Raw genomic sequence first — 27,961 nt, forward strand, 5'->3', positions numbered from 1 at the left:
ATCACTGCCTCCTTCTGTTCTTTAGATATGGAGCAGGATTAAGCTGTGCTCTTCCCAGCCACTGTATATTAGCTGGAAGATAAAGTGGCCTCAGTTCAACTAAAATGCTGGGTTTTTCCTGAATACAACAACCTACTGCATCATCATTATTATTATTATTATTATTATTATTATTATTATTATTATTATTATTATTATTATTATTATTATTATTAATTAGCGTTTATATACCGCCCCCTCTCCCGAAAGGGACTCGGGGCGGTGTACAGTCCGTATCAAAATACAACAAATTAAAACATAGTAATAACTACATGAATACATGTATTATTGCACACAATAATGTCACAATGCTGTGCTTTCTTACAGGGTGTTTTTCCGATTGTTTGATATTGCCTAGGGAAAGATTGGAGGATTTCCGGGTGGTCCCCCGACCTTGTATTCCGAGAGGCCAAAGGGAGAATTACCAGTTTCTCTCATAGGGGAAACGGAGAAGGCAGCCGCAAGGAGGAGCGCAGGCCGACGACCTTCCTGTTGTCGGCTTCAACCTCTCGCTAGGTGGTGCAGCGACCGGGCCTAGCAGCAGCCCAATTCTCCGGGTGGGCAAGCGGGCAAACCACGGGCAGAGGTTCTTCCTGCCACTTTTGTTTTTCCCTCGCTTCCCGCTCGGGAAACCAGCAACCCCCACTTCCTCTCCCGGCGGGAAAAGTTCTCCTTTACCGGGCTGCCCAGCCAGAGGAAAGAAGGCGGGCGAGGGAAAGTTGCGGGAAGAGCCCATTTTGCCCTCTTCCTCCGACTAGGACGGGCAGAGAAGAGCCCGCGGGCAGGGCGGCAAGGTCGTGATCCGCGTCCCTGCCACCCCCGCCGAGCTAGCCCAGCTGCCGAGAGCTGGCAGGGCTTGTACGCGGCGGATCACATGGCGGCGGCGGCGGCTCAGCAGGAAGTTCGATCTGTTCCTGGGTGGCGCGTCGGAGTTTCGGTCTTGCTCCGAGGCGCTCGGAGCGCGTAGCCGATCACGGTGGGGGCTTCGTAAGTTTCTTCTCGCCTTTTACCAGATATCCCTCCACTAAGCGGCCGAGCCCGCAACTTTTCACTGTATTGCTTTGCCTTTTTCTCCAAGCCACTTTAACACCCAAGTTCGGTTCCCCCAAAGTTTCTCCCCCCACCCACCCACTCACTTCTTTGTACTTTAGCAATTCTGCTTCCGTTTTTTCTTTCCATTTTAAGCCCTGCCCGGGACTTCTTTAGCCTTTGGCGGGCGATCTCTTCACGCAGCAAAAACTTTACCTAGCTGCCTTTATAACCCCTAACCGTGCCGTTGTAAACAAGCTTTCTTTCTGGTCCGCCTCCCCTAATCTGGCTCCCGATTTGAGGTGTTGGGCGAAGAGATGCCGTCCTGTGTTTTCCTGGCCGGTTTTGGGATTGCTGGCCAGGGCCTTTGGGGTCACAACGCCACAAGGGTTGTGGATTTCAGCGCCTCCTGTCATTCATAGGTATAATTTTTTTTTCCCTCACAAAGGCGGAAGCGCCTAAGGAGGAAAAAGTACGCGGAGGCTCAAAGGGGAAAGAGAAGCGGCCGGGTGGCTGCTTTGTCTAAAACCAGTTATACCTGAAGCAAAGAAACCGCCGGTTCGTTTCCCCTTATAAGTAACACACAAACACATTTGGGTGTCTCGTAGCCTCCGGGTGTTTACGACCCAATTGCGGAAGGGCCGAGGAGAAAAGTTCCTCTTCCGGAAGCCTTGAACCCAGACGGTGGAAGATTGTTTGTTTTTTAACTGGGGAAACTGCACCTCTTAGAAATTCCTAAGGGCGAGCATTTGAGAAACCAATCTGCTCTTTCTCCCTAGACTGAAATAGAAACCCTGAAGGCTGTGAAGGTATTCCTCCAGTTTCCCTTCATGAAAAGTTTCCATCTTTGTAGCTCAAGAGAGCTGGAAATTACCCTACTGAAGCCTTTTCACAGTCATCTTTCCTGAAAGTAACAGAACTACGCCTAATTAAGTCAGAGTTTAGGGTTAGTGTGATGTGTGTATCCAGCCATACATTTTGTATACTGTTTATTATGTTATATAGGAGTGCAGTCAATTGTGGGTGGTTTTTGAGAAGCCATAGCTAAACAAAGATGGTTCTGTTCAAATCTGTGGGAATTATGTTTTTAATCATATGCATAGGTTTTAACTAAGAGAGATAGGTTCACATCTCTGTATTCATGTACATTAATTTAGAAGAAAACTTATTTAAAGTGATGGGAATCCATTTTAGTTAGATTCATGTGAAGAGCAGGGTAAAATATGCTCTGATTGCTTTCTGAATATAATGTACAAGGGTAGCTTTCTCCCCCCTCCCCTCTCTTTGGATTCAAAAACATTAGCCTGCTCCTCAAGATGAAAACACTATGCCTGTCCTTCTAAAATCTACAATCAACTGACTTTTTAAATATATGTATGCTGCCTTCCATTCAGTATTGATTTCTAGGAACTGTCTGGACAAATCCCTGCAGTTTTCATGGCAAGATTTTGAAAGCCCCCCCCCCCCCAATCAGGGTGATAGCATTTTGGGCGCTTGGCAACAAGCCCACATTTATGGCTGTTTGCAACATCCCTTGGTCATGTGATCATGATTTATGACTTTTTAGCCAAAAGCCGGCATTTACTTGGTTTCCAACCCCAAAATATCACAGTAAATAATGGATTTGCTGAACCAACACATTCACTTAACAACCACTTCAAATGTAACAAAATCAAGTGCAATTGTGCGGTGACCCACTTAATGAGCAGCATGACCTATGCTTATGTCCATAATTCCAGGCTCAATTACAGTTGTAAATCAAGGACTACCTGTAGAGTCTGGCAACTTTAGAAGCTGGGTCGGGGAACAGAATTGTGTCTGTACAACCAAAAGGTGGCATGGGCAAAGAAAAGATTGCAGTAGATTGTGTACATCAGATGATAGGCAAACCACACCACCTTATTCAACAATCGTGATGAGCATACTGACAAATCCTGAATTGTTATGTGAAAAAAGTCAATTTCTCTCTCCAAACCTGGAATTAGAAAAAATATAGGGCTGAAAGGTACTGATAGAACTCACATATCATTCTCAGCCATAATCAAGGTTGCTTAGTTTCAGCTTAGTATATTATGTGCTTGTTCAGCCACCATTTTTAAGCAAACCCTGGTAAATTTTGGGTGATTTTGAATCCCGCCCAATTCAATATCTCGCCTCCGAAAAATGGTCATTGAAAGTATCTGTTTAAACAGTTAAACCACTTAAGCATTTGTCATAATAATGTCGATGCTGAAAACTCCATAGAGGAGTTAAAAATTTCTGTGAGATTTTTATTCCATCACTTCAACTACTACAGTGATGAGTAAGGCATGTATGAGTGTAAAAACCTGCTTGTATTCTGATGCTAGGATTAAATTCTATCAAAACATGTCAGAATTACTTTCAGCAATGAACAAAAGAGAAGGGCTGTAGCTTGCTCTCCTAATTATAATAATTAGTTTTATGCAAAATTAAAGAATTTCAGCTAAGTATGATCATCTTAGATATTTTTAAAAAGAAATTCATCGCACACATATATGCATACTAGAAAATAACATCTTTTTAAACAAGATTTCTATTTCATAATTCCTGCAAAGAAAAAGGTGGACTATAGTATATGGATGTAGAATAAGCTTCAAACTAATTAATACAATCGTTACTCCAATTTCCATGGGGTACTAGGTAACCTTTATTATTGTCCCCTTGTATCCCCACAACTATCTTAGGAAAGTCTTCTTTTGAACCTGGCTTTAAAATGGCAGACTTGGCAGTCACAATTGCAAAAAATGATGGATAGAATGAAGATTAACTTTGATTTCATTCTCATGCATTACAATGTCTTTATTACCCTCCACTCAATTAACAATTTCACCCTTCAGTCATACAATTTGATAATTGTTGAGGTTATGTGGCAGTTACATGTTAGGTTTTAGTAGAATAACACAATTCAGGGGGTTTGAGCTCAGAGATTCTGACTTGCTCAGAATCAACTGTGAATTTCATGACTAAATAGAGAATCACAATCAAGCTCCATGTCCAACAGTTGTAGACTATTTATGGGTATATTGGCTAGAATGATGATTCTTAACAGTAATGTTCAATTTGTTTGCTTTTTCTACACCTGCCATTCTTCTCCCCATATTTTTTTGCATTGGTGTTTTTTTTCCTTTTGTCAGGTTTTGCAACTCAATGAGCTACTTTGATTTACAGATATTATCTTTTCCCCTGGTTCAATGAACTGGTGAATCCAGTGAAATATTTCTCCCTATTTTGTTTCTCTTTGTTGGTGAGCTTTGGATAACAACATTGTATTTTTATGTTGTTGACTTGAACAAAAAAAAAGCTACTCCTAAGTAGCTCGGGGGTAGAGATTCTGACTGGACAAAACTTCCATTTCTTTAAAGAAAGATACATTTTTCTTTGCTAGAGAAGTTAAAGTTGTGGAACTTTTCTTTAAAAGAATACTTATGTTTCAAGGGAAAAAAGGCTGACCCCAGAATGGCAACTCTGCATAGCATATTCCAGAATATTCATTTCCCACAAAAAAAAAGCTTTCAGAAACCCTAACAATTAAATTAAAACCATTTTCTAAACATTGCCAAAATGTCAAGTGAGAATGCTGAAATTTCATTCAATTTCTTTTGTAGTTTTTGAAGTCTTGCTTAATAAAATCATGCAGCAACTTTTTTGCTTTGCTGCTTATCCAAGTAGCTTCTTCAGTCTCAGGTTAGATAAGACTTGAATAAATGGTTAATTGTTTCAAACCAAAAATAAGCCCAACTGCCATGACTCAACTTCCAGACAACTCTGCCTGGATGACTGAGGATCTTCATTGACTTAGTTTTAGATGGTTTTCAAAGCAACGTTTCTCAACTGGGTACCCTCCAGATGGATGGGATTTTGACTTCTGCCATTTATAGCTAACATCGTCTTTTGCCGATGCCAGCTGGGAATGATGGAAATTGAACTTCAACACAACCAGAAATCCTCTTTAGAAAAACTGTTTTAAAGGATTCCACTGCCATCTCACATCTGCTTCCTAATCTCTGAAGTCAGTGGGGATAAATCCCCGATAACCTTTTACCCCATTTGATTCATTTGTATTGAATTGCAACTGAAATGGCATCTAAGCCCAATTTTCTTCCACCTCTCACTAAGTTTTAAGTCAATTACATTAGTTCTTGGCTGAGAAGCAAAACGTGTTCAAGGAAAAACAAAGAAAGTCTAGTTGCCTCTTGAAAAAGCACCTTTGGGATATTAGTTTTATAGGCTATGGAACCAGTTAGTTGAGAAAAAAGAATCCCAGAATCCCTGATTAAGAGACAAAGTTCTAATGCTAGAAAATTAGGAATAAAATTAAATTGTGTTCACTATAAATTATTTATGCAAATTTATGAATTTCACAAACTTGGATGTACCAATTACTGTCCCAGAAAGACATTTTAAATCAATGTTTCTCAACCATGCCAATTTTAAGAAGAGTGACTTAAGAATGCTATCTGAAGAATTCTGGGAATTAAAGGCCACACATCTTAAAGTTGCCAAGGTTGAAAAACTCTTATTTTAAATGGAAAATTAAAGATTTCAGCATACAAAAATTAAAACTAGTGTCAGACCTGGAAGCAATCTTTTACCTTTGGGACTTCAGGTGTGCCACGTTTTCTACTGTGGGAATATGGGAGGGGGGATTATACAGAGTGTGGGTGATATTTAGCCATAACAACATTCTTTCTCAGAAAGTCAAGGTCGTCTGGCCCTGCAGCTGCGATGAAGTGACTGGGAGGCATCTCCTAGACAATTCTAGTTACACAATAGAAGGCTGATGTTTCAACCAAGCAAATCAAAATTCAGTAATTGCAATTTGACTGCTATTTTTGAGAAAAAATGTACGGATGTCCTTGGTTGCGTTTGAGCTTTTGGCTTGTCTTTAAGCTCTCCCAGAATCTGATCAAGGTGTTGCAGGACCTTAAGGTTCCATGGAAAAGTTTCCAAACCTACTTGGGCATTCTGTGAGCAGGGTTCTAACCTAATTTAACCCATCACATGCATATTGCTTTGAGATTTGTTTTTCTAGGCAGGTATGTAGTTTATTTCCTATGCATATAGAATTTATATTCGGGAGCTGCCTGTCCTACCAGTAGCTCTTGGTCCTTTTATCTCTGCATTGGGATCAGTTGTTTCCCTCAAAAGGATGGGATGGTAACCTGGAAGTTATGGCTTCCTGTGGTGAACTTCAGGCCCCCTAAATCCTCCCCCTCCTTTACCTCCAATGTTAATTCCTGTGACAGAGTATATGTTTGGATGCTTTCAAGGAGAAACAATGCCCACGGATTGTGTACAGGTAATCCTTGACTTACAACCACAATTGAGCCCAAAACATCTGTTATTAAGTGAGACAGTTCTTAAATGAATTTTGTCCCATTTTACGACCTTTCTTGCCTCAGTGATTAAGTGAATCACTGCAGTTATTAAGTTAGTAACACCATTGTTCAGTGAATCTGGCTGTCCCGTTGACTTTGCTGGCTAGAAGGTCGCAAAAGATGATCACACGACTCGGGACACTGCAACCGTCATAAATATGAGTCAGTTGCCAAGCATCTGAATTTTGATCACGCGACCCTGGGGATGCTGTGATGGTTGTAAGCGTGCATAATGGTCGTAAATCACTTTTTTCAATGCCTCTGTAACTTCGAACAGTCACTAAATAAACTGTTGTAAGTCAAGGATTACCTATACTGTATTTGCATATTCTTTTAAAAAAGGTTTCTCTGTTTTTCTCCCAAAGCGTATAGTTTATGCTTCCTTGTTTATTTCAAAAAAAATTTTTAAAAGTAGCGGTACCTAACAGGGAAGCCCTGCAAAGCAACTACTGTAATCAAGGCCAAGCATCCATTTCCTCCCTAGCTTTAGTCCTGCATAGCTGAGTGACCTGATGCATTAATTATCAAAAAGATGCTCTCATTCCCATTTTGAAGACGCAATATTTGGCAGAAAAACACAAATTTCTTTATAGTCCCCCCCCCGCTCCCCCCATGTTGTGGATGCCAATTTGTGACATTTATCAAACTCTGACACATTTGGCTACTGTTGGGTTGGAAAGCTCAGCAGTTGTAGAAACATAACACCATGGCAACAGTTGTCATACATATAAAATTAATAGCTCCCTAGGGCTCTAATCCTCTTACCTTTGTCTCAAGGGATTCAACGGGGCTCACTTTTGAGTTAACATGAGCATTGCTGGACCATGGAAGAGCATGGAAAGAGGAGACGTCGGCAGTAAGGCCAATGTGTCTTCTCAGTCTTACAAGAGGGAAGAGTTCATTTTAGCCCAACCAAGTGAAGCATTTGACTAGTCGTCTGCAAAAGTACTGAGTAATCTTTGGCCTTTCATTCAGATCCCACTCCTTCAGGATGGTTGCACAATGGATAGAATCACCCTGGAATTACTCTTTGGCCTCTTGTGAGTTCTATCAAGCATCTATCCAGATAAGCGATTAAAAGCTGGAAACTCAAATCTCTTAAGCAACCACCTTGAGCCTACAAATTGCAGGAGATTCCTTGTGTTTGGTGATGCTAATGAGTTAACTGGCTTGGGAATGCACTTTTAGAAATCTATAAACCATTATGTTTCAGCTAAAATGAATGCTGAGCAGGAATGAGTAAGGGCTCCTTAAATAATAGTTTTCCCTCAATAATAAATAGGGAAGCAAAAGAATGCTGGTGCCAAAGTTGACTCTGTTTAAATTAGAAATTTGTCACATTTAATTAATTATGTTCTGGAAGCTGTTCTTGTTTGTTTGGTATGAAATCTGAGGAAAGATAATTGGTTTTGGTTTTTTAACTAGCATTAAAAATGTGGTTAAAGAGAACTCTGCAACATTTTGATCTACACAGGGAATAAGGACTGTTCCAGGCCATAATAAACTTCATTGCTGGTATTGCATTTAGATGATCTCATATTTTAAAAGAATTATAGTGGCAACTTGAGTATTTTCCTTACATATTCACACTACATCTTGTATTTGTGTTGTCACATGGTAGCGTGCTGCAAACAGGCTTAGCTAATAGATAAATATCCTAAGTGCTTTGTCCACTTATCATTTAGGTTTAAAATAACACTTTGATTTTTAATAATTTTTATTCCATTATAGTGTTACTGTAATAGGGTAATATTAAATGGGAAATTATATTTGACTGCTTTTAGTTAGCAAGTTAAATTGCCTCAAAATTCAGCATTTCAAAAGACAGCCCATTGTAATAGCAAAGGATTTTGTAAGTTGCAAATTACAGGTAGCTTCTAGGATAGCCCAGTTTCAATATTTATCAGTCTGTTTATAAGGTGCCCTCATTGTAACTTTTAAGGCATATGTGACTTGGATTAAATTAACTTGAAACACTGCTTTTTCATCTCATTAATTTATCTAGATGTTAAGGTTTTTGGGAAAAACATTTTTCCCTCCACTGACTTTAAATCACACATAATGGGAAAATTAAGAAAGATCTTTTGAAGGGTTTTTTCCAAGTCTTGAAATGCGTCTCCAAGATTGGTCTATTTCTTTTTCTATTAATTGCCTATTAATTTAAATGTTTATTGGATTGTTGAAGAGAGTTTTAATCAGGTCGTTCTCTTTTTTATTGATTTTTAATACTCTTAATTTAATTAAACTGTATAATTACATTAGTCACAGTACCATTTTCAAAAGAAAAATAACTTGTTAATAAATAAACAACCTATATAGACAATCTAGATAACAATCTAGATCTAAACATTAAAGCCTGTGAAATGTGGCTCGTCTAAGAGGGAGATTGAGAGGAATAACATTGGCTGTTTAGCCTGATTCTTCCTTCCTCCTGGCCAGTGGCAGTATTTCTGTCCCTCCCAGGATACTCAGTGTATTCATGCTGCCCACCATGGTAACATTCCTGGCATTATTTCTGGCTGCAATGCATCTAAGATGTCCATGGATACTCCTGTCCCCTAACAACCTGCACGGCCCTGTGAGGATGGCGAGTTCAGGAAAAAGAACCTGGAAATAACTTTATTGATTGTAGGATAAGGTAACAAAATCATAAAAGCCTGCAAAAGCAATTCTCCAACTCAGTTTATACTTAGCATAATTAAGACGGAGTCACCTTCTTTTTCATGCTATTCCCTCTGCTGGACTCGAGTAATCTCTTCTGCTATAGCCCATAATTATCTCCCTCACGAACCTGCCCCAGCTCTTCACTCATTCAATTCCATGGCCCCGTAACCACCATGGGGTCTCCAATTGGGCAGTATTTTGCAGTTCTTGGCTGCTCTACCAGGGCTTCCCACACACCCCTTCCATTCCAACCTCCTCTCCCATCACCGTGAGATGTCTCAGCTCTCAGCAATGTACTAGCAACAGCTTCTAGCCCCTTTTCTCACTGGGGGACGACAAGCCAAAGCCATACAGTAAGAACAGAGGAGTTGCCGCAGCTCCACCCAATCTGATCCCTAACTTCCAGGATCTCCCCTTCACCCATCTGGAAACTCCTATGATGCATGCAAGCTGATGTTCACCTGAATGGCCCATCTCACCTGCATACACACATCCACCACTTCCTGCTAACCCCTAGCAGCAAAACAGGGAGAGCACTATTGCTTCTGTAAGCCTGCACATCCTCACTCAATAAGGAAACGCATGGGGGCATCTTAAAAAACAATATAGATTGCCTGTTTGTAGCTTTTATATTTCTTTCTGGAGGGAAGCAGGGATGATTAGACAAGAGGAGATGTTAATGCCTTTTGGGCTGTTTTAGTGGTTGCCAGAAAGCTTGCTTTATAGAACTTATCAATAGGACTTAGACTTATATAACACTTCAGAAATGTTTTACAGCCCTCTCTAAGCAGTTTACAGAGTCAGCCTATTGCCCCCAACAATCTGGGTCCTCATTTTACCCACCTCGGAAGGATGGAAGGCTGAGTCAACCTTGAGCCATTCAGAATTGAATTCTTAAGAGTAAGCCAGCCTGAATAAATACTTGCATCTACATGGAACATGCATTTATAATTTATGGAATCCAAATTCACTTAAAAGCATTATCTGTGGCTACTGAATTTATAATAGCTGTGTGTTTCATTTCATACATTACAAGTAGACCTTGACTTAGTAACCATTCAAAATTCCAATGGCCCTGAAAAAAATGACCCCTTTTCACACTTATGACCGTTTCAGCATCCCCACCGTCATGTGGTTTACATTCTGCTGCTTGACAACTGATTCACATTTATGACAGTTGCAGCATCCCGGGGTCATGTCATCCCCTTTTTACGACCTTCTGACAAACAAAGTCAAAGGGGAAGCCAGATTCACTTAACAACCGTGTTACTAACTTAACAACTGCAGTGATCCACTTTACTACTGTGGCAAGAAAGGTCGTAAAATGGAGCAAAATTCACTTAAAACAAGCAAAAGAAATTTTGGGCTCAATTGCGGTCGTAAGTCGAGGACTACTTATACCTGGAGTATCAATGTTAAAAAGAGATCTTCAAATTAAAAGTGAGGAGGGGAGCAGCCCTTGTCCTAGGCAAAAAAATTTCAAATAGTGTCGAATGGGGTTTCACTACATTGCTCCATTAGTTGCTCTTTTCTCTGGACAAATGTGAAGCAGTAAAAATAATGTACTACAATAACCAATATTTTTCCTTTCCTCCCCCCCTAAAGTAATTTAACCAGATCTGCTGCATTCATAATCTATTCAGTGATGAAATATTGCTGGGAAGTATGGATAAAAATATTGCAGAGCAGCTTAATAAGGCATATGAAGCATTTCGACAGGCGTGTATGGAGAGAGATTTTGCTAGAAAAGAACTAAAGCAAAAGGTACGTTATGTTTTTAGTATCTAACCGTACAAGTAAAGATTTCCTTTACGTTTGCTTCTGGGGAAAAAAGGGCAACTCAGAATTCCCACACAACAGAAATATTGTGTAGTTTAAGAACGCTATGTTGATTATCTGCCAAAATCATACACTCACAGGTACGGAGCTGTGCCATGAGAAAGATAGTTTGTCTGTTTATGAAATTGAATTTTGTATCCCTCAAGGATAGTTTGCCTTTCTCTTTAACTCTTAGGCAGTTTTGACATGTACCACCAGTTGCCTCCAGGATTGCCTTTGTCAAAGGATAGTAGGGAAAGAAGTCTCCCACATTTGCATGAGGAAACAGTGAAGAAACAGCATGTGAAATGTTGTTTTTTTCTTTTGCTGGTAGTTTAGTATTACAGAAGGTAAAGATGAAATGAACTATAAAGTAGTGTTAAATTTAAAAATATAGTCTAGTGCGGTGTTTCTCCACCTATTTCAATCCATGGTGCAATATTGAATATAGAGCAGTAGTTCTGTGGCACACCACAAAATTATTAATCTTATATATGTATTTTTAAATATGTAACACATGGTTTGAAGGAAAGTTCTATAAAATAAAAAATATAACTTTTAACTTTTGTAATGTGTGTTTTTTAATGCTGTACACCGCCCGGAGTCCTTTGGGAGAAGGGCGGCATATAAATCCAATAAAACAAACAAACAAACATATATGTGCTGTACTAAATATATGGGATGGATGGATGGATAGAAGATAGATGATAGATAGATAGATAGATAGATAGATAGATAGATAGATAGATAGATGATAGATAGATAGATGATAGATAGATGATAGATAGATAGATAGATAGATGATAGATAGATAGATGATAGATAGATAGATAGATAAATAGATAGATAGATAGATAGATAGATAGATAGATAGATAGATAGATAGATAGATAGATAGATGATAGATAGATAGATAGATGGTAGATAGATAGATATAATAGACAGACAAACATGGCACACCCATATGCTGCAGCACACTAGCTGAAAACCACTGGTCTAGGGACATTATAGAGCAGTGATGGCAAACAGGTGGCATGCGGAGCCATTTGTCAGGGCACGCGAGGCGCTGCCCTGTCAGCTGGCCAGCTGAGTTCACCCTTTTTTAAAGCCATTTTTTGCCCTCCCCAGGCTTCAGAGCCTTTATAGGAACCTGGGGAGGGCGAAAAGAGCCTCCCATGCCCCCCCCCCCGAAGGCCCTCCGGAGGCTTCATGAGCTTCCCTAAAGCCTCCGGAGCGCAAAAAACCGGCCCTACGGGCAAACCACAGATTCAGAAACGGACTTCCGGTTTGCTCAGAGGTTCCTTTTGAGCGCTCCGGAGGCTTCGGGGAAACGTCCTGAAGGTCCCTCAAGCCTTCGGAGCGCTCAAAACGACGCTCCGAGCAAATGGGAAGTCATTTCCAGTTTGCTCAGAGGATCGTTTTGACTGCTCCGGAGGCTTCAGGGAAGCGTCCTGAAGGTCCCCCAAGCCTTCGGAGCGCTCAAAATGACCCTCCGAGCAAACCGGAAGTCACTTCCAGTTTGCTCAGAGGTTAGTTTTGACCGCTCTGGAGGCTTCAGGAAAGCTGGGGAGGGCATAAAAAGCCTGGGGAGGGCAAAAAAAGCACGCAAAAAATGGGGGGGAGCACCTGTAGTGCGCACATGCACACTGGGGGGTTGCGCATTGCATTATGGGTGCGGCACGCCTGCACAAGACCCCCCTGCGCTCCCCCCACTTATGGCACGCGAGCCAAAAAAGATTCGCCATCGCTGTTATAGGGCAATGAATTCTTAAGAGGGATGAGAGGAATATGCTATAGCTCAGTGGTTTTGCATGTAGAAGGCTCTGTATTCAGTCATTGGCATTTTATGTAAAACCATCAAACAAAATCCAGTAAGTCCTAGGAAAGCTGAAGTAAGATCATAAACACAGATGTAGTTTCACTTAGCAATCACGTCACTTAGCCACTGAGTTGTCAGTCACAATTGTGGTCACGAAACAAGGATTATCTGTATACTGTCCTTTACTGGATTGGCTGTAGATCAGTCTCATCTATAGTTCTGCAGCTTTGCAGGAAGCCTTTGTGCTATTGCTTCTGGATTTTCACTTTTCATTTCAATTGAAACACGGTAGAACTGGAGTTTCTCTTCCTTCTATTTAAGGAGATCTAAGAAGTATTCAAGCAGTGGTCTACCTACTACTTATCAAAGTCATTTGATAACTTTTAAATTTATTGCTGGCTGTTTTGATTATTTGTAAAAGTTTTTCAGGGGAAGTTTTTGCCTAGAGAAGTTTGCTTTACTGAACAGCCAAGGGGTTCTTTTTCTTAGTCTGAATGAAGGGCCTCTACATGGTACAAACAATTTAGCAGATCTCAGCTTAGTGGTCCCACCGAAGCAGATGACAAAATCTGCCCCTACACTATATGCTTCTGTGCCTCTGTGATATCCTGATTACCATTTAATACATTAACAAAATAAGTAGATTGTGTGGGGTGGGGTGTGTATGAAATGCCATTTAGATTCTCCCTTTCCTTAATTAGTTCATCTGTTTGAAGTTTTCTCTCCTTAAATTCCCAAGGGCAAAGTATAAGGCAGTTGCTTAAAGTTTGTCAACTTAGGAGTGTCTCCTCTTTAACTTGGGGTCGACTTAAAGAAGAGGCTTTTGTTCCGGTGACCCTCCTCCTTTTTGCTCTATGGTCTCAGGGACTGGTTGGAGCATCTGTCAGTTTATGGCTGATGGTGGATTCTGGTTGGCCACTTGTTTTGCTAGACTCTGCAGATCAAAGCTGTGTCAAATGCATAGAAGCCGGAGTCATCACAGCCAGATGGTACTCAATACAGATGGATATTTGGTTGTCAAGTATATCTTGTAGTTACTAACTTGTTGCTGCCATCTGACTCTAAAAGAATCACTTGTGCACGCTGGCTGTCAAAAGCATCTTTTCTTCTGTCTGTTTTAGCTGTCATGAGTGTGCTCTGTACAGAAGTGTTGACAAGACATTGCTGTTGTACATTTTCAATTTGGGTCTTAATGACTTTTTCTCTCTCCTTCTGCTTCCTGGGGTCATCCAGGCTGCTCAAATATACTGACCTCTTTGCCTTTTAATGGGTTTATGATGCAGCTATTGCTATCTGCTGAGCTCTTATTGTCTTTTGAGATACTTGCATCCTTTCCATTGCCTGCTCAAAGCTATGGTTTTCAGGACTGGAAGAATGGGGGGGGGGGGGAATTGAAATTGTGGCACTGCTATTGTTCAACCAAATAACTCATCTGTCTGTGCCAGAAAGCTAATTGTTTTCTTGTCCATAATTGTCTTGTCAAAAGTGGTGGTGGTGGGGAAATCCAGAATTTATTTTTAAAATGGCAGTACAGTACAGGATACAGCCATGAATATGATATTGATACTTTTTGACAAGTCACTGTTCTGCAGCCACACCGTCCTTTATCAGATTATTGTGAGGTAAATGGTGTGTGTGTGTAAACAAAGCCTTATATTCTATCCTGGTTCCTCAGAACAACAATCAAACAAGAATACAATAAATAAACAGACAGTAAACAAGATACATAGGCATTTCTAGCTCCTTGAGTATAAAATCAAGCTACGGTATTTAGAGTGAGGCAGTAAAACTAAGCACTTAACGCCATGGCGTAGCCATTCTTTGTTCCTGCCTGAGGTAAAACCTATTCAACATAAAATGATTGCTTCCAATTACACTATCGTTACAGACAGACAGCTATGAGAAGCAGATACATGAACAGCAGGAAAAAAATGAATTTCTAATGAGCATTGTTGCAAAACTCAAATCACAATTGGCTTCTATGACTGCCAACAGAGGTAGGTAGTTTTCAGCCTGCTTTTTACCGACTCTCTCCCTGTTTGTGTCTCTTGCCATCTTTGCGTGTCTGTGTTTGTGAGTCTGTCTTGTGTGTATGATGTCACAGGACTCTAGTTCTTTTCACACGATTCTCTTAGTATTGGAAATATCTACATTTATAACTTTTTTTAAAAAAAACCCAGGCAGTCTCTTATAAGCTGATTTGCCTCCATTCAGAATTGTATTACATAAACAATTTCTGGTCACCATTTTATAGCCTAAAAAGTTGATGTATGAATATTGAACAAGAAATTGAGATGAATAAAAACCAAGGACTGATTTTACCTGGGCGAAATCGTGCACCAAAGGGCAAAACATTTTCAACTAAGATACTTCAAATATCACTTACAGATTATGTCCAAACTCCAGGACCCATAACTCCCATGAAATTAAAATTTGCCAAATTTTATAAAACATGACATAAACATTTGGGACAACCATGACCCGGATGACTGAGAATCTCCAAAAACATGGTGCAGGAGTATGAATGAATTTCCATAAGAATTGCAGACTACAGGAACCATTTGTGCTTCAGTTTGAGATGCAAACAGCACAAACCCATCTTCAACAGTCTGCACCTGTGTTCAACAGTGAAAGGACACAGGGCAGAAAACATTCTGCAGAAAGCACAGCTCCATAACACAGTGCTTTCAGCAGTTCCAAGAAGGCATCACACCCATTTTCACTACTCAGGTCACCCTGAAGTCACAGAAAAAACTCCCAAGTGGCCTCAAGGACTCTCTAAAAGGATGCAAATGACCAGCTGTCTGAAAGGAATATAAATTCTTCCATTCCCCACCATCCAGTCAGAGCTGAAGAAGGTTCTTGCAAGAGAAGCAAAATGTCTTCAAAGAAAAACAATAAACTCCAGTTGCCTCTTGAAAAAGCACCTTTGGGATTTCCCGTGCTGGTGTTTGATTGTGCCATACAGTTCAGTGTGAGCTATTTTCAAGGCAGATATGTCTCCAAATTGTCCAGTGAAGTCAGTAAATTGTTGAAGGCATTGAGGAATCTGATAAGTAAATAATGTCTGAAAGGATGACCCAAGGAGTCATAGTGAAATCCTAAAAGTGGAGGAAGTGAAGGAAACCTCTGTGAGTGGATCAACAATATTTTTGGCAGTCCATTGTGGACTTTATTTCCACTTCCTCCAGTTGGTACCTTCCATCCAGTCTTGAGAGTACTCAACTTTTCAGCCTGATCACTTGATCACTTTTTTGGATCTTGCCCTTTAAAATTGCTAATAATATGCTACCGTACATTGGGAAAAAAATTGAACTTACTTTCTCTGCGCTATTTTGTAACTAATGGAAAGCATTTTAAAAATGTAAAACTTTAACTCTGGAAGCTAAAGAAAACAGCTAAAGCAATAGGAAATAGAAAACTGATTTCTCTTGCAAAAGAAGACTGAGAGAAAAGTTGAGAGTAGGATATTAATATTACCTGCAAGAAGGTGCAGACTCACTCTCCGCTAAAAGGGAGTGCAGGTCAAGGATCAGTGAGCTGATTTTTTTTTTAAAAAAACGATCATTATAGGGAATTTCCTGACAGTAAGCTATGGAGGAATCTAGGACAGTAGTAGATTCCCACACTGGAGTACAGCAGGAATAATTTAATGGTATCCTGTAATGACCAGTGGGTTGAACTTAGATGTTAGAGAAAGGCCCTCCAATAAAATGCTCAGTCATATGACATTGTTCTGTTCATACATTATTTCATTTTATGCAACAATCAAATGCCCTATTTGGAGGGAGCAGGTGAACGCACACATGCATTTCGTGTGCATATCTTGATATGCACACCGAGATAGATTTTAAAAGATTTGATGACAGTTAAATATATATATAGATGTGTTTTATAGCATAGAGATGTAAGTTAGGTACAAGCATTCTGAGACATTCCAGTAGGTTGTAAATTGGATCTTAGAAACTTGACTTCAAGGGAAGCTGTTTCCCAAATACTCACTCAAAAGAGCAGCTGAAATCTAGATAAGCCAATATTTAAAGTAAGAACTCTGTCTGACACTTCCAGCATTTGAGAAGCAGCAAATGATTAAGGCAAGGTTCTTGGGGGAAAGTTGGCAAACTCTCTACGTACTCAGAAAGAATCCTTCAGTTTAGTCACTGACGTTATCCCTCTTTGTGAACCCCAAGTTGGATTAAGTATACCCCTAAAGAAATAAGCTTTGATTCACTATGACGTTTAGCCAGAAATGAGTAACTGTTTCATTGTGTTGCTTATTGTTTAGTGGAATATCTGTTTTAACTGGTTTAAATAATTTGATTTAATTAATAGATTTTGCATTGTTTTGCAGTATCATTAAACAGCAATAAAATGCTATTTTAAAATTTATGCAATCTTTTTATGGTTTTCTTTTGTATATCTATGAAAAAGGGTTTTATTTAGAACATGTATACTGTTTTATCCATGTGATGGTGGAATGTTGCATTTTTAAATTCAAATTGGGATTTATTTGTGAAACAAAATCCTAATGTATTCCACATTTTTTTCACACCCACCTAAATATTTTAATTCAAAGCAATACTTTCTTTTATAGTCAACACACAAAGTCAGGTTCCAGTCCACGAAGACAATGAAATGAGAAGAAATGGTACCTTGTTGAACTCAGATATTGATCAGCTCCAAGAAAAGCTGAAATTGGCACTGCAAAGGGAAAAGCTTTTGAAGGTAGGACACTTTCTTTAAGATACAGTATATGGTGGCTTTAAAAGTTTGAAAGAGAAAAAGATAACTTATAAGGCAGTGGTGGGTTACGACCGGTACACCCTGGTATGGGCGTACCAATGCCTGCCGGGAGCACTGGGTACCATTCCAGTACGGTGCTCCGCCCACACTCATTACCGGTATTTGAGCTCTTTGGCACTTACACGCACAGAGCATATGGCGTCTGCACGACCCTCCGCCATGCAGCTGGAGCATCACAGGCGGTAAGTACTCATGCGCCCCATTGCACTGTACCAGTTGAAACGGGATCTGGAACACACCACAGTTATAAGGGTATATTATTGTTAGGAGAAGCCAATTTAATGGGAATGAATTTGAAGACATCATCATTCCTGCTGAACCTCAGCGGAGATATTTCAACCAGCGGTATGTTTTTGATCCACTGCAGCGTGTTGTTTCTTGTCAAAGCTTGTCAAAATGTAGGTAAGCTACATGGACAAGCCTGTTTGGAATCATTTGACACTCTTCAACTAGCCACAATTAAGAGTCACCACAATATAACTTCCAATTGAAAATGGAAGGCTTTAATTCTCTCCTTTGTGACCGTATTGGTCACAGTAAACTAGTGGCAAGTAATTTTCTGGTGTTCCCGAATTATTATTCCCAGCAGCCTTAGCCAGCATGTCAAGTGGTGATGGATGTTAAGAATTGTAGTTGAGCAGATAGTTGGAGGCCTGCAGGTTTTCTCCAGTATTATTTGCACTTCTTTTGCTTTTTATCTTCCTAGAACCGTAATGGCGAACCTAGGGCACACGTGCCACAGGAGGCACACGGAGCCATTTCCCAAGGCATGCAAGGCGTTGCTCTGTCAGCTCCAGCACATGTGCGCACACTGGCCAGCTGATTTTCGGCCTTGATTTTTCACCCACAGGGTGAAAAACCGCCCAACGCACAAACCAGAAGTTTGGGAACGGACTTCCGGTTTGTACTTTGGCTTGTTTTATGCCCTTCCAAGGCTCCTAGAAAGCCTCTGGAGCCTGGGGAGGGCAAAAAATGGATCTACGAGGCCCACCGGAAGTCAGAAAATGGGCCATTTCCAGCCTCCAGGGGGGGGCTGTTTTCGCCCTCCCCAAGTTCCAAGAAAGTTGTGCACGCATGTGCGGGGCAGCAGGGGGTCACGTGCACATGGTGCGGGGGGCATTAAATTATGGGGGTGGGCACGCAAGTGTGTGCAAAAGCGTGCATGCTTTTGGCACCCGAGGCGAAAAGAGTTCGCCATCACTGTCCTAGAGGTTATATATGTTTATGAAACAGAGAAGGTCCCCCAAGTCTGTTTGCGATAATCAATAGATAGGATCTTACCTCAATAAAATAGTATGTGGTTTACATGTAATGCTACTTGGGATTTTGGCCATTTTCTACCATCCCTAGCTGACATAAGAAAATTAGTAGATAACGGGAAAAACTCAGTCTGGAATCTTGGAGAGCTCAAAAAGATTAGTACTTGGCTAAATGAATTTTCTGATGCAGATTAAGGCAGCTTTTCTCAATTCCTAATATCAAACTCTTTTATGAAGGCTTATTTTTTAGCTTGCAGATAATGAGCTAGGGACTTGTATTTCTGTCAACTAAGCATATTTTAATCATATGTGTTAATTTGTTAATAAAGAATACCTATTTTGTCAAATTAGTGACACTTGGTAATTACGTTGGAGAAATCTAATTTCAGAATCTCTCTCATTCTCTCTTTTCTCCTTTCTCTTTAAGCAAGCTTTGCAATTTCTGCTTCAGAAATTTGGAATTGGAAACAAAAAGAAAAATTACATTCCTCTGGTAACAATATAGTACCTATATTTACACATTGCAAATATGGATATAAGAAATCCTCATTGCCCCTACAAAAATAGCCTCAGTATATTTGCTTATTTGTGTTTTAAGCAATGCTTGCATTGTGACAACATGCAGATGTCCAACTAATATTGTGTTCACAAAGTAACCATAATCAAGCCTCCTGTCCTCTGCTTCAATTCTCTAACTGTGGTAACACTAACCTACTTTAGAAGAGGGTCACACAAATTGGAAAAATAGAAGATGGCAAGTGTTTTGAAATTCAAATGTTATATGAAGTACAAATATCATTATTGTTTTTTAAACGATGTACCGTTATTTTTAGTATATATCAAAGGCAGAGGGTGTTCATCATATTTGAAAGTCAGGAGGTGAAAGGTATTTCCTGTTTTATCCAAACACAAGCCAGAAGAAAAAGAATATCTCCATAAAACAGGCAGCAACGTGCTTATTTTTTAAAAAAATTGCACGAAGAGGACACTCTTTGGAGGGTTGAGATCACGTCCAGATCAGAAAAAGAATAGGTCTATTGGGAAACGAAGAGGAAGAGCAGGATGGAAGTCAGAAAAAAATAAGCGTTTTTCCTGGTATACACTTAAACCATAAATTGTGAAAGCAACTGCCAAGGTCTTAGTCCCACTCATCAGATGGTAATAGTGAGGATTCCTATTAAATGTGCTTGTGGTTTTGTTGGTGGGGCTATATAGTTTGAATTGGGCTCTTCATACAAGTGAAGTTTAAGGCTACAAGCCAACTATTTTTACTTCTTTTTCTCCATTGTTACATTCATGCTTGATTCTCCCGTGTTCTCTTGAATAAGTGTGATGCTGTTGTTTGTTTACACAAAACATTAAATCTCCTTCAAATCACACTCTTCTCATGGTAACTCCAGGGATGTATAGCTGTGTAAGCAACACTACAGAAGTAATTTGTCATTGGAGGTTTCAAGGTTTTGGGGGGAGAGTGGGGGGCATAGGGTTGTTTATTTAAGTTCCCAATAGCACCTACAGCTGGGAATTTCCTGGTGTCTCCTCAACTATTTGCAAGGGTCAATGAAGTCCTTTTTCAATCTCATGTAATGAGAAGACTTTGATCTAAAATTTAATACTACAGAAGCAACAAAAGAGAAAGGAAAAAAATCAACTAGGATTATTTTTACTTCCAAGTATTCACCCCACTTCCTGGGCCGTGTCCAAAGGTTTGAAGGAAATAGGAAGATAACATAGCCCAGCACAGATATTCTCTAAAGCAGTTCCAAACTTAAGAAACAGCAAGGAAAGAAGGAAGACTACTGCAAATCTAGAATGATGGAATTCCAGGAGGCAAGAAATAATTGAATAAATTTTAACCTTGTTTTGTTACTTTTATAATTTTTTTAAATTCTTCCAGCATTCTTTTCAATTTGAAAATCAAAGATTTACGACCCTCCAGAGGTTCATAAATGAGCTTCAGGAACAAGACTAGAGACAAAATAATATTGGAGTTACAGACTGTCAAACTCTGCTTTAAGCATTTTTAATGTATTGTTTAGTTGTTTTTGCGCTTTAGGATTTATTTTTAGCAATAAAAAGTGGGTTCAGATATTCTCAGTCTCATAAATAGATGCAGTTATGCACCTTCTCCAGGTCCATTCTAACTTCCTTCCGTTTATCGTGTGAAGTTTGGGATTAGAAAGCCCTCATTCCATTGTATTATTTTCAGTTACATTTTAAACATTTTTTTTCTTTTTTAAAAAATCGTATATTCCTTAGAAAGGTCAGCTTGCTTGTTGCTGTTTTTAGAAACCTGTCACTGTCTCAGTACTTTTCACATCTTTCATTTGTTTCTTCTTCTGTTGTTTCTCTCCTATTATTTATTACCATCTTCCTTGGCTCCTCTCTGAGCAAAATGTGGTGCTAATAGCTTTTCCCACACATCCAGAAATAGAAAAATAGATTTCATCCTCCTAAAACCTTTCTATCAAACACGTCCACAAATTTATTTTATCATTTACATTTACGCAGGCAGCTAATAGCACCAAATGTTCTCTAGGTGGCTTACAAAAAGAAAAGAATGAAATACAGAACCCAGAGAATGACTGAGCAGCATTTTTAATAGTGGTTAAAGTCCTGGTGGCATCCACCTTATTTTCTTATTTCTCATTTTATTTCATTTCTTTATTAATTCAATTTGTTTGCTGCCTATCTCACTGCAAGGCAACTCTAAGCAGCTTGCTATATCAAAATAAAATATTTCTAAGTTTATACAGTCACACATAAATAAAATCTTTGAAATTTCAACTGGGGAATTAAAAATGTATTTACATAGATAAATACATATTTACATAGCTGGCCTGGCATAACTATAACTATAACTGTTACAACTGTTACCTCCTGGAAATATATTCTCAACTGGTATTTTAAGGGTATTGTTTTAAATCTAATTGATTTTAGGGCTTTTAGAGCCATATTCATATTCTTCTGTACAGTTCTTTTAATTTTTTAACCTCCTCCATATGTATATTTATATTTATATCTATATTTGTATTTATTATCTGTTATTTGCTGTGTGGACTGTACACCGCCCCGAGTCCTTTTTGGGAGAGCAGGCGGTCTAGAAGTGCGAAGAATAAATAAATAAATAAATAAATAGATGAGCTTTCATAACTGCAGCAGTTTCCCCTCTTTTCAGTTTGAGGAAAATACTTACCTTCATAATAGCATTTTGCAACCCAATATCTACCCAGAAGTAAATCTTATGGATGAGCCACTAAGACTGCACTTTTCTTCCTTCCCCATTCAAAATGTGAACAAAAAACAAATGTATTCTGGTTGTTTTGCTTGTCATTAGTTAAACAGATTGACCAGATGGAACCAACTAAGGCTTTAGCTACTCATCATTTTCACCACGTTCCAACTTCTGAGCCTATGTTTTCCAGTTTTGACTCTGGACTGCCATTTCTCAAAACACACACATACAATATGTAATATGATTACATTGAATTACTGCTCTTCATAGTAAATTGACAAATGGCATGCATCCATCAGAGCTGGAGATTTTAATCTTCAGGAAAACACAATGTTGTTACCACTGCTGGTGGTAGTGGTGGTGGTATAGCTTTGTGTTTTGATTTTATTTTGTTTTCTTGCTGAGGTTTTCCCCCTTTCTGTATAGATTGTCATTATATGCAGAGAATTAATAGATTATATCCTAATGATGCAGGAGAAAAGTAGACCATTTAAAAGTAGACTATTACGCTTATTTTTGAAGCGTAATATCTTGAGTCTTGCAAAATCCTAAGTGCTAAATAGCTACATTTTAACTGTTCCAGAAATTAAGAGCCTTGAAGACTATTGTCACTTTCTTTAAATATATTTTATCTTGATTCTAGCACATGCTGAAACTAATTAAATATTAGTGAACAGACTATATAAATGGAATAAGACAACATTTCTTGCATTTCTAAGCACTAATATGCATAGTGGTGGTGTGACTCCTTTTATGTATGTGTTCAAAATAAAGCACAATTGTTTTGAATAATTGTCCACAAGGAAATTAACTGCATGTTGTAAGTAAATGAATTATAATTATTTTATCTTAACCTAATGGTACTTACTCAAGTCTGATTTCATATAGGAGCACAAAAGGAGTCCCGATCAGACCAAAGGCCTATCTGGTCCCTTAATCACATGACTTTTGAAGAAAATAGGACTTTCCACTCAGTTGCTAAGCAGGTGCCATTGAAAAGAGCCATACTATCTTGGACCTTGGGTGCCATATTTAGCTATCTTACTACTCACTTTTCACTACCAACATGCTTGATGGGTTTTCCTGATATTGTCAGCCTTTGTTCAATGGTGAATGTCATACAAATCCCATCTTCCACTTCCACTGGATAATTCCAATAAATGAAGGAGAAACTTATCTATACATTACCTGTTTACATTGTGGCATATTATATATACTTTTATGCTGTATCTCTCTTAACTTACCATTTCTATTTTCTTCATAGAAAAATTACACCATTTCCTTGATCATTTTAATTGCTCCTTTTCTGCCTCTTTTCCAGCTCCATCACATAATATTTTTTTTTAAAATACAGCTACTAAAACTGTGTGCCATATTCCAAGTGTGGTCACACCATAGATTTGTATAAAGGCATGATGATATTGTCAGTTTTATTTTTCAATCTTTTTCCTAATGATCTCTAACATGGAATTCGCCTTTTCACAGCTTTTTCACAGATTGCTAAGACTTAATTTAGCCTATAACAATCTATTCTATAATGACATTCCTCAGAGCTTGAAAATTAACCAACTGTGCTCTCTCTTTCTCTGTGTGTGTGTATGTGTGGTTTTTTTTTAAAGGAACAATTGGAAAGTGAGAGTGTAAAATTTAAAAAAACTGAAGAAGATAGTAATTTAAAGGAAAAGAAATTTGAATCTATTATCACTGCCAAAGAAGATGAAATAAGGAATCTAAAAAAGCAGCTGAAAGAAAGAAATGAAGCACAAAATTGCATACAGGTATCAAGATATGAAAAAGAGGTAAGAAAATTCAGAGATCCTGTAGAGATCTGAAGACATTCAGATACTGTAGGATTGAAACTAATTTCATAAGCCAAAAACTAAATGCAATGTACTCTTGCGTAAATAAAGTACTCCAAATACTGGCCTATCTATTAAAAAAATAATCAGATTACCGTATTTTTCAGAGTATTAAGATGCACCTTTTTCCCTTCAAAAAAGAGGCTGAACATCTGGGTGCGTCTTATACATCAAATACAGCATTTTTTTTGCCTCCTGAAGCCCCGCCCCTTCACCAAAATGGCCGTGCCTACCCTTATGGAGGCTTTCAGACAGCTGGGGGCTGGCGAGAGCAGAAAATGTGCTGTTTTTTGCCCCAGCCCCCAGCAGCACTCTATAAGCCTCCATAAGGCTATGCATGCAGGTTTTTTTTGACAAAAAAACAGCCCATTTTTGTGAAAAATGGGCCATTTTTTTGCTTTTTGGGGGGGCCCACCCCCTCAGGAGCACTCTGCAAGCCCCCCCCCCCAAGGCTATTCATGCCTTTTATTTGAAAAAAAAAACAGGCCCGTTTTGGGGAGGTTTGCAGAGTGCAAAAACTTTTTTTTCCTTTAGCTCTTTAACTGATTGATGAGCATTACATTGATCAAGTGCTGTGCCAGCAGAAACAAGTCTTAGGTGCTGCAGGTTGTCCGTGATTTCCTTCTCCAGCACATGGATAAATACACCTGGAGACATCTACCTACCTACCTACTCTCTCTCTCCTTACCTATCTACTGTATTTCTCTCTCTCTCTCTCTCTCTCTCTCTCTCTCTCTCTCCCCCTCCCTCCCTCCCTCCCTCCCTCCCTCTACCTACCTACCTACTCTCTCTCTCCCTACCTACTTACTGCATTTCTCTCTCTCTCCCTCTCTCTACCTACCTACTTTTTTTAATTTGCCTCTTCAAAACCTTGGTGCGTTTTATACTCTGAAAAATACAGTAATTTCCTCTGCCTTTTGGAGTGAAAAGCAGATATGCAGTCTGTCATTCCTTTGTATACCTAATTTTATTTTAAAGACCATACTATACTGGCTTCATTTACCCAGGAAGATCTTTTCTAAACTCTTTTCTAAACTCTGAAAGCTATGTAAATATGGATCAGCAGCTTGTGCCAACCTTAATGGGGCTCTAAAGATAAGCAAGGTGGGTCTAGTTAGGGCATGCGTGGGAATGCTCTGAAAAAAAAATGGGCTGTAGGGTAAACTGATTTAAACAACAATAGTGGAATACCACTTTTTTACAACCATCAAGAAAGCTTCAAGGATATGTCCATGAAATTCCCAACAGCCTTTGAAATAAAACGCCCATGTAATACAGGGGTAATCCACAAGGTGGTAGTAAAATATAATAACTTCTCTCCTTGCTTGAAAAAAAAAACATGTTATATTAGCCCTGGATCAGCTTTAATAAAAAGCAAAGTGGAGTTTTTCCTGATAGTTTTATGATGCATGTTAATGTACAAAGGCTGATGCATAAATATGTATGGACTTAGTAATCCCTGCCCAGTTTCATTATGTGGAGAGAATTCTACGTGGAAGAATATTTGTATGAATTCTTTTTGTATGGAAATGACTGAATTATGCGAAAGCCTTTAATAATAAAAAAAGAATGAAATGCAAGTCAGCATTCAGTGTGTCCCTCTTATTTAGCTAAATTGGTTATTTCTGAGGTATAAGTGGGAAACCAGGGTGAACAGCACTTCTTAGTTAACTCAGCTATCCAAAATACTTTGGGTGTATTGTAGCACCTAAAAATAATGAGGATATAATCCATAATAGATTTCCAGCATGCATATTTCTAAACAATGATTTATGGATGTTATTTTATTTTTTGCATAAAAAGTAAGGCAAGATGCCATTAACAAATGGATATTCTATTAGTACTTTATGGTTCTGTTAATTTATAGGGGTGATTCTTGTAACAATGTTATAATTCAAGTATTTTTTTTTCTTTTTCTTACTTCTGATTACCTTCAGAAGGCAAGGAGTGAAAAACAGCCTTCGTCTAGACAGGAATTATCATCAGGGGTCTCTTCTGCATCTGTCTGTGAAAGGTATGGAATTGGGTTTTTTTCCCTCCTATAGTAATGCATTGTTTGTCCTTGCTTTCCAGTTTTAAAAGATATTTCCCCCTTACTTCTCCCATCCCACTTGTAAGATAGATGTTTAGAATTTCTTTAGAACTTCTGGTTTGACACATCACAACTAATGTGATTTGCTTGGTTTTGGCTTTTGCTTTGTAATTTATGATTTGGGACTTAGGCAATATAAGTACATAGGCAACTGCAAATAAGCCAGGCTCATCCACTAAATCGTGATTAATAAAATCACGGCTTAGGGTGACGTGTGCTCTAAACTGAACAATTAATAACATAAAAGCTGCAGTGGACACCTGGTGCCTTAATTAACAGAAAGGGAAGGCTTGGTCCAAGCAGAAGAGCAAATAGGTATTAAAACCTATGCATTAAAACCTTCACTTGCTGGATTTCACAGGGATCGATTTAAATGAAGCCTGGATCACTTTTCAAAAATTCTGGATCTGAATTGGAAAAAGAATCAGGCTGGAACAGACCGTCTCCAAAGCCAGAATTATGATCTCCAAAAAGAGAAAAGAACAAAGTGATTGTTTCACCTTTCACTGTGCTCACTATTTCGCATCTTTTAGGACATATTCCTCTCTCCAAGCAGCTTTGGGTCCTCAGTCAACCTCTTCTGATTTCAAGTGCTCCAAGAGAACCCCTCACTATCCAAATGTGCTTAAACGCTGCAAATGGAGAGGCATTTTATCCATGGATGGTATCAATAAGGGCTGTTTTCTACATACCGTTCAAGGATAAATGACAGGAATATGCTCAAATTTATTTTGCTTTCATCCTGCATATCAAAATAAAGGTATTATATTGGTTCATGCTGGATCTCTCTACTTTAAAAAAAGATCATACTTAGCAGAGAAAAACACTGATATCTTTATGCCATAAGTTACTTCAGTTATTTTAATTCCTCACACTTTCCCCCTGAAAACCCCCTCATGCTCCAATATTAATTTTGTTGGAGGCCAGAAGGACAAATAACAAAATCCCTATAGTGTGCTTGTTGTATTCTCTAATGGAGGCTGCAGTATGTAAGAATCATTTAGTTTGTGGGGAGAGGAGGAGTGGGAAGGTTTAATCACATCTCTGTGTGGTATTATTTTAGCCAGTTTGAGAATCTCTCCTTCCCATCAGCTACCTTATCAAGTTGCCGTTTTATCGAAATTTCTTAAAGATGGGATCATGGATCCCCTCCCATAATTTGTGGCCTCGAGTATGGGTTGCAAGCACAGATGGTGCTGGTGTTTTTAACGATATGCTTGTTGTGCTAAAGGAAACAGGAAAAGCACAGGGTAATACTTTACATCTGAAATCATTAATCTTTAGGGATGAACTGGAAAGTGTTTTCTGGGGCATGAAGGAAGAATTCAGCCGAATACGTGCACTGGCAAGAGCACAGACGGACCAGCTGAATAAATGTAACCTAAGGAGAGAACCTACAACTGGTATCATTTTATTGCAGTACTTTCTTCTGAAAACTATGCTTTACTGCCTTCTAACTCTTTGCATCAACTGCGTAGAGATTCAGTTTAAGATTACCCATACCTTTTTGTTATGCAGAATGCCACATAATATAATGCATTTATTTGATATGGCAATAACCCTTGGGTTTGGGGGAAAATACCAATGCATCTTCATTTATGGCATGTGATTTGACAGCTCACTTTGCTGTGAGTGTACAAATTCCATTTTGCAGTGGTTATCTTGATGAGTTTACTGGCAAAATAAAGACTTTTGGTCACTCCAAAAATAGACTATGTAGAAGGAGAAAGGCAACAGTGTCTGCGTTACCTCACTCCTTCCTAACCACCATATATTGCTAGCAAAAGCTTACTATGATCTCAACTGGCATAAAGCCATTTAGATTTAGGAATTTCGGTCGATTAGGTTTACAACCACATTCTAATGAATATATTTATATCTTTGCAGCAGACATGTTCACTGACGGTGGGAACTCTAAATTAAGATGTTTGGGTTAGAAAGTGAG

At 39.0% G+C, this 27,961-nt stretch overlaps 1 protein-coding gene across 9 annotated transcripts in view; it reads left to right on the plus strand.

The window, feature by feature from the left end:
• The first annotated feature begins 867 nt into the window (after window positions 1-867).
• The window catches only part of TANK (TRAF family member associated NFKB activator), a 36,907-nt gene continuing 9,813 nt past the window's right edge, over window positions 868-27,961 (plus strand). The window contains exons 1-7 of one of the 9 annotated variants that reach the window (XM_081956550.1): window positions 871-1,026; window positions 10,737-10,895; window positions 14,657-14,765; window positions 17,363-17,493; window positions 23,685-23,864; window positions 25,862-25,938; window positions 27,301-27,419. In XM_081956550.1, the coding sequence (XP_081812676.1) occupies window positions 10,797-10,895; window positions 14,657-14,765; window positions 17,363-17,493; window positions 23,685-23,864; window positions 25,862-25,938; window positions 27,301-27,419 (715 nt within the window). In that variant the 5' untranslated portion in view covers window positions 871-1,026; window positions 10,737-10,796. The other 8 variants (XM_081956544.1, XM_081956549.1, XM_081956548.1 and 5 more) reach the window with 8 other exon arrangements.

Source organism: Natrix helvetica (assembly GCF_964273705.1).
Source record: "Natrix helvetica genome assembly, chromosome: 1".
Taxonomy (NCBI): Eukaryota; Metazoa; Chordata; class Lepidosauria; order Squamata; family Natricidae; genus Natrix; species Natrix helvetica.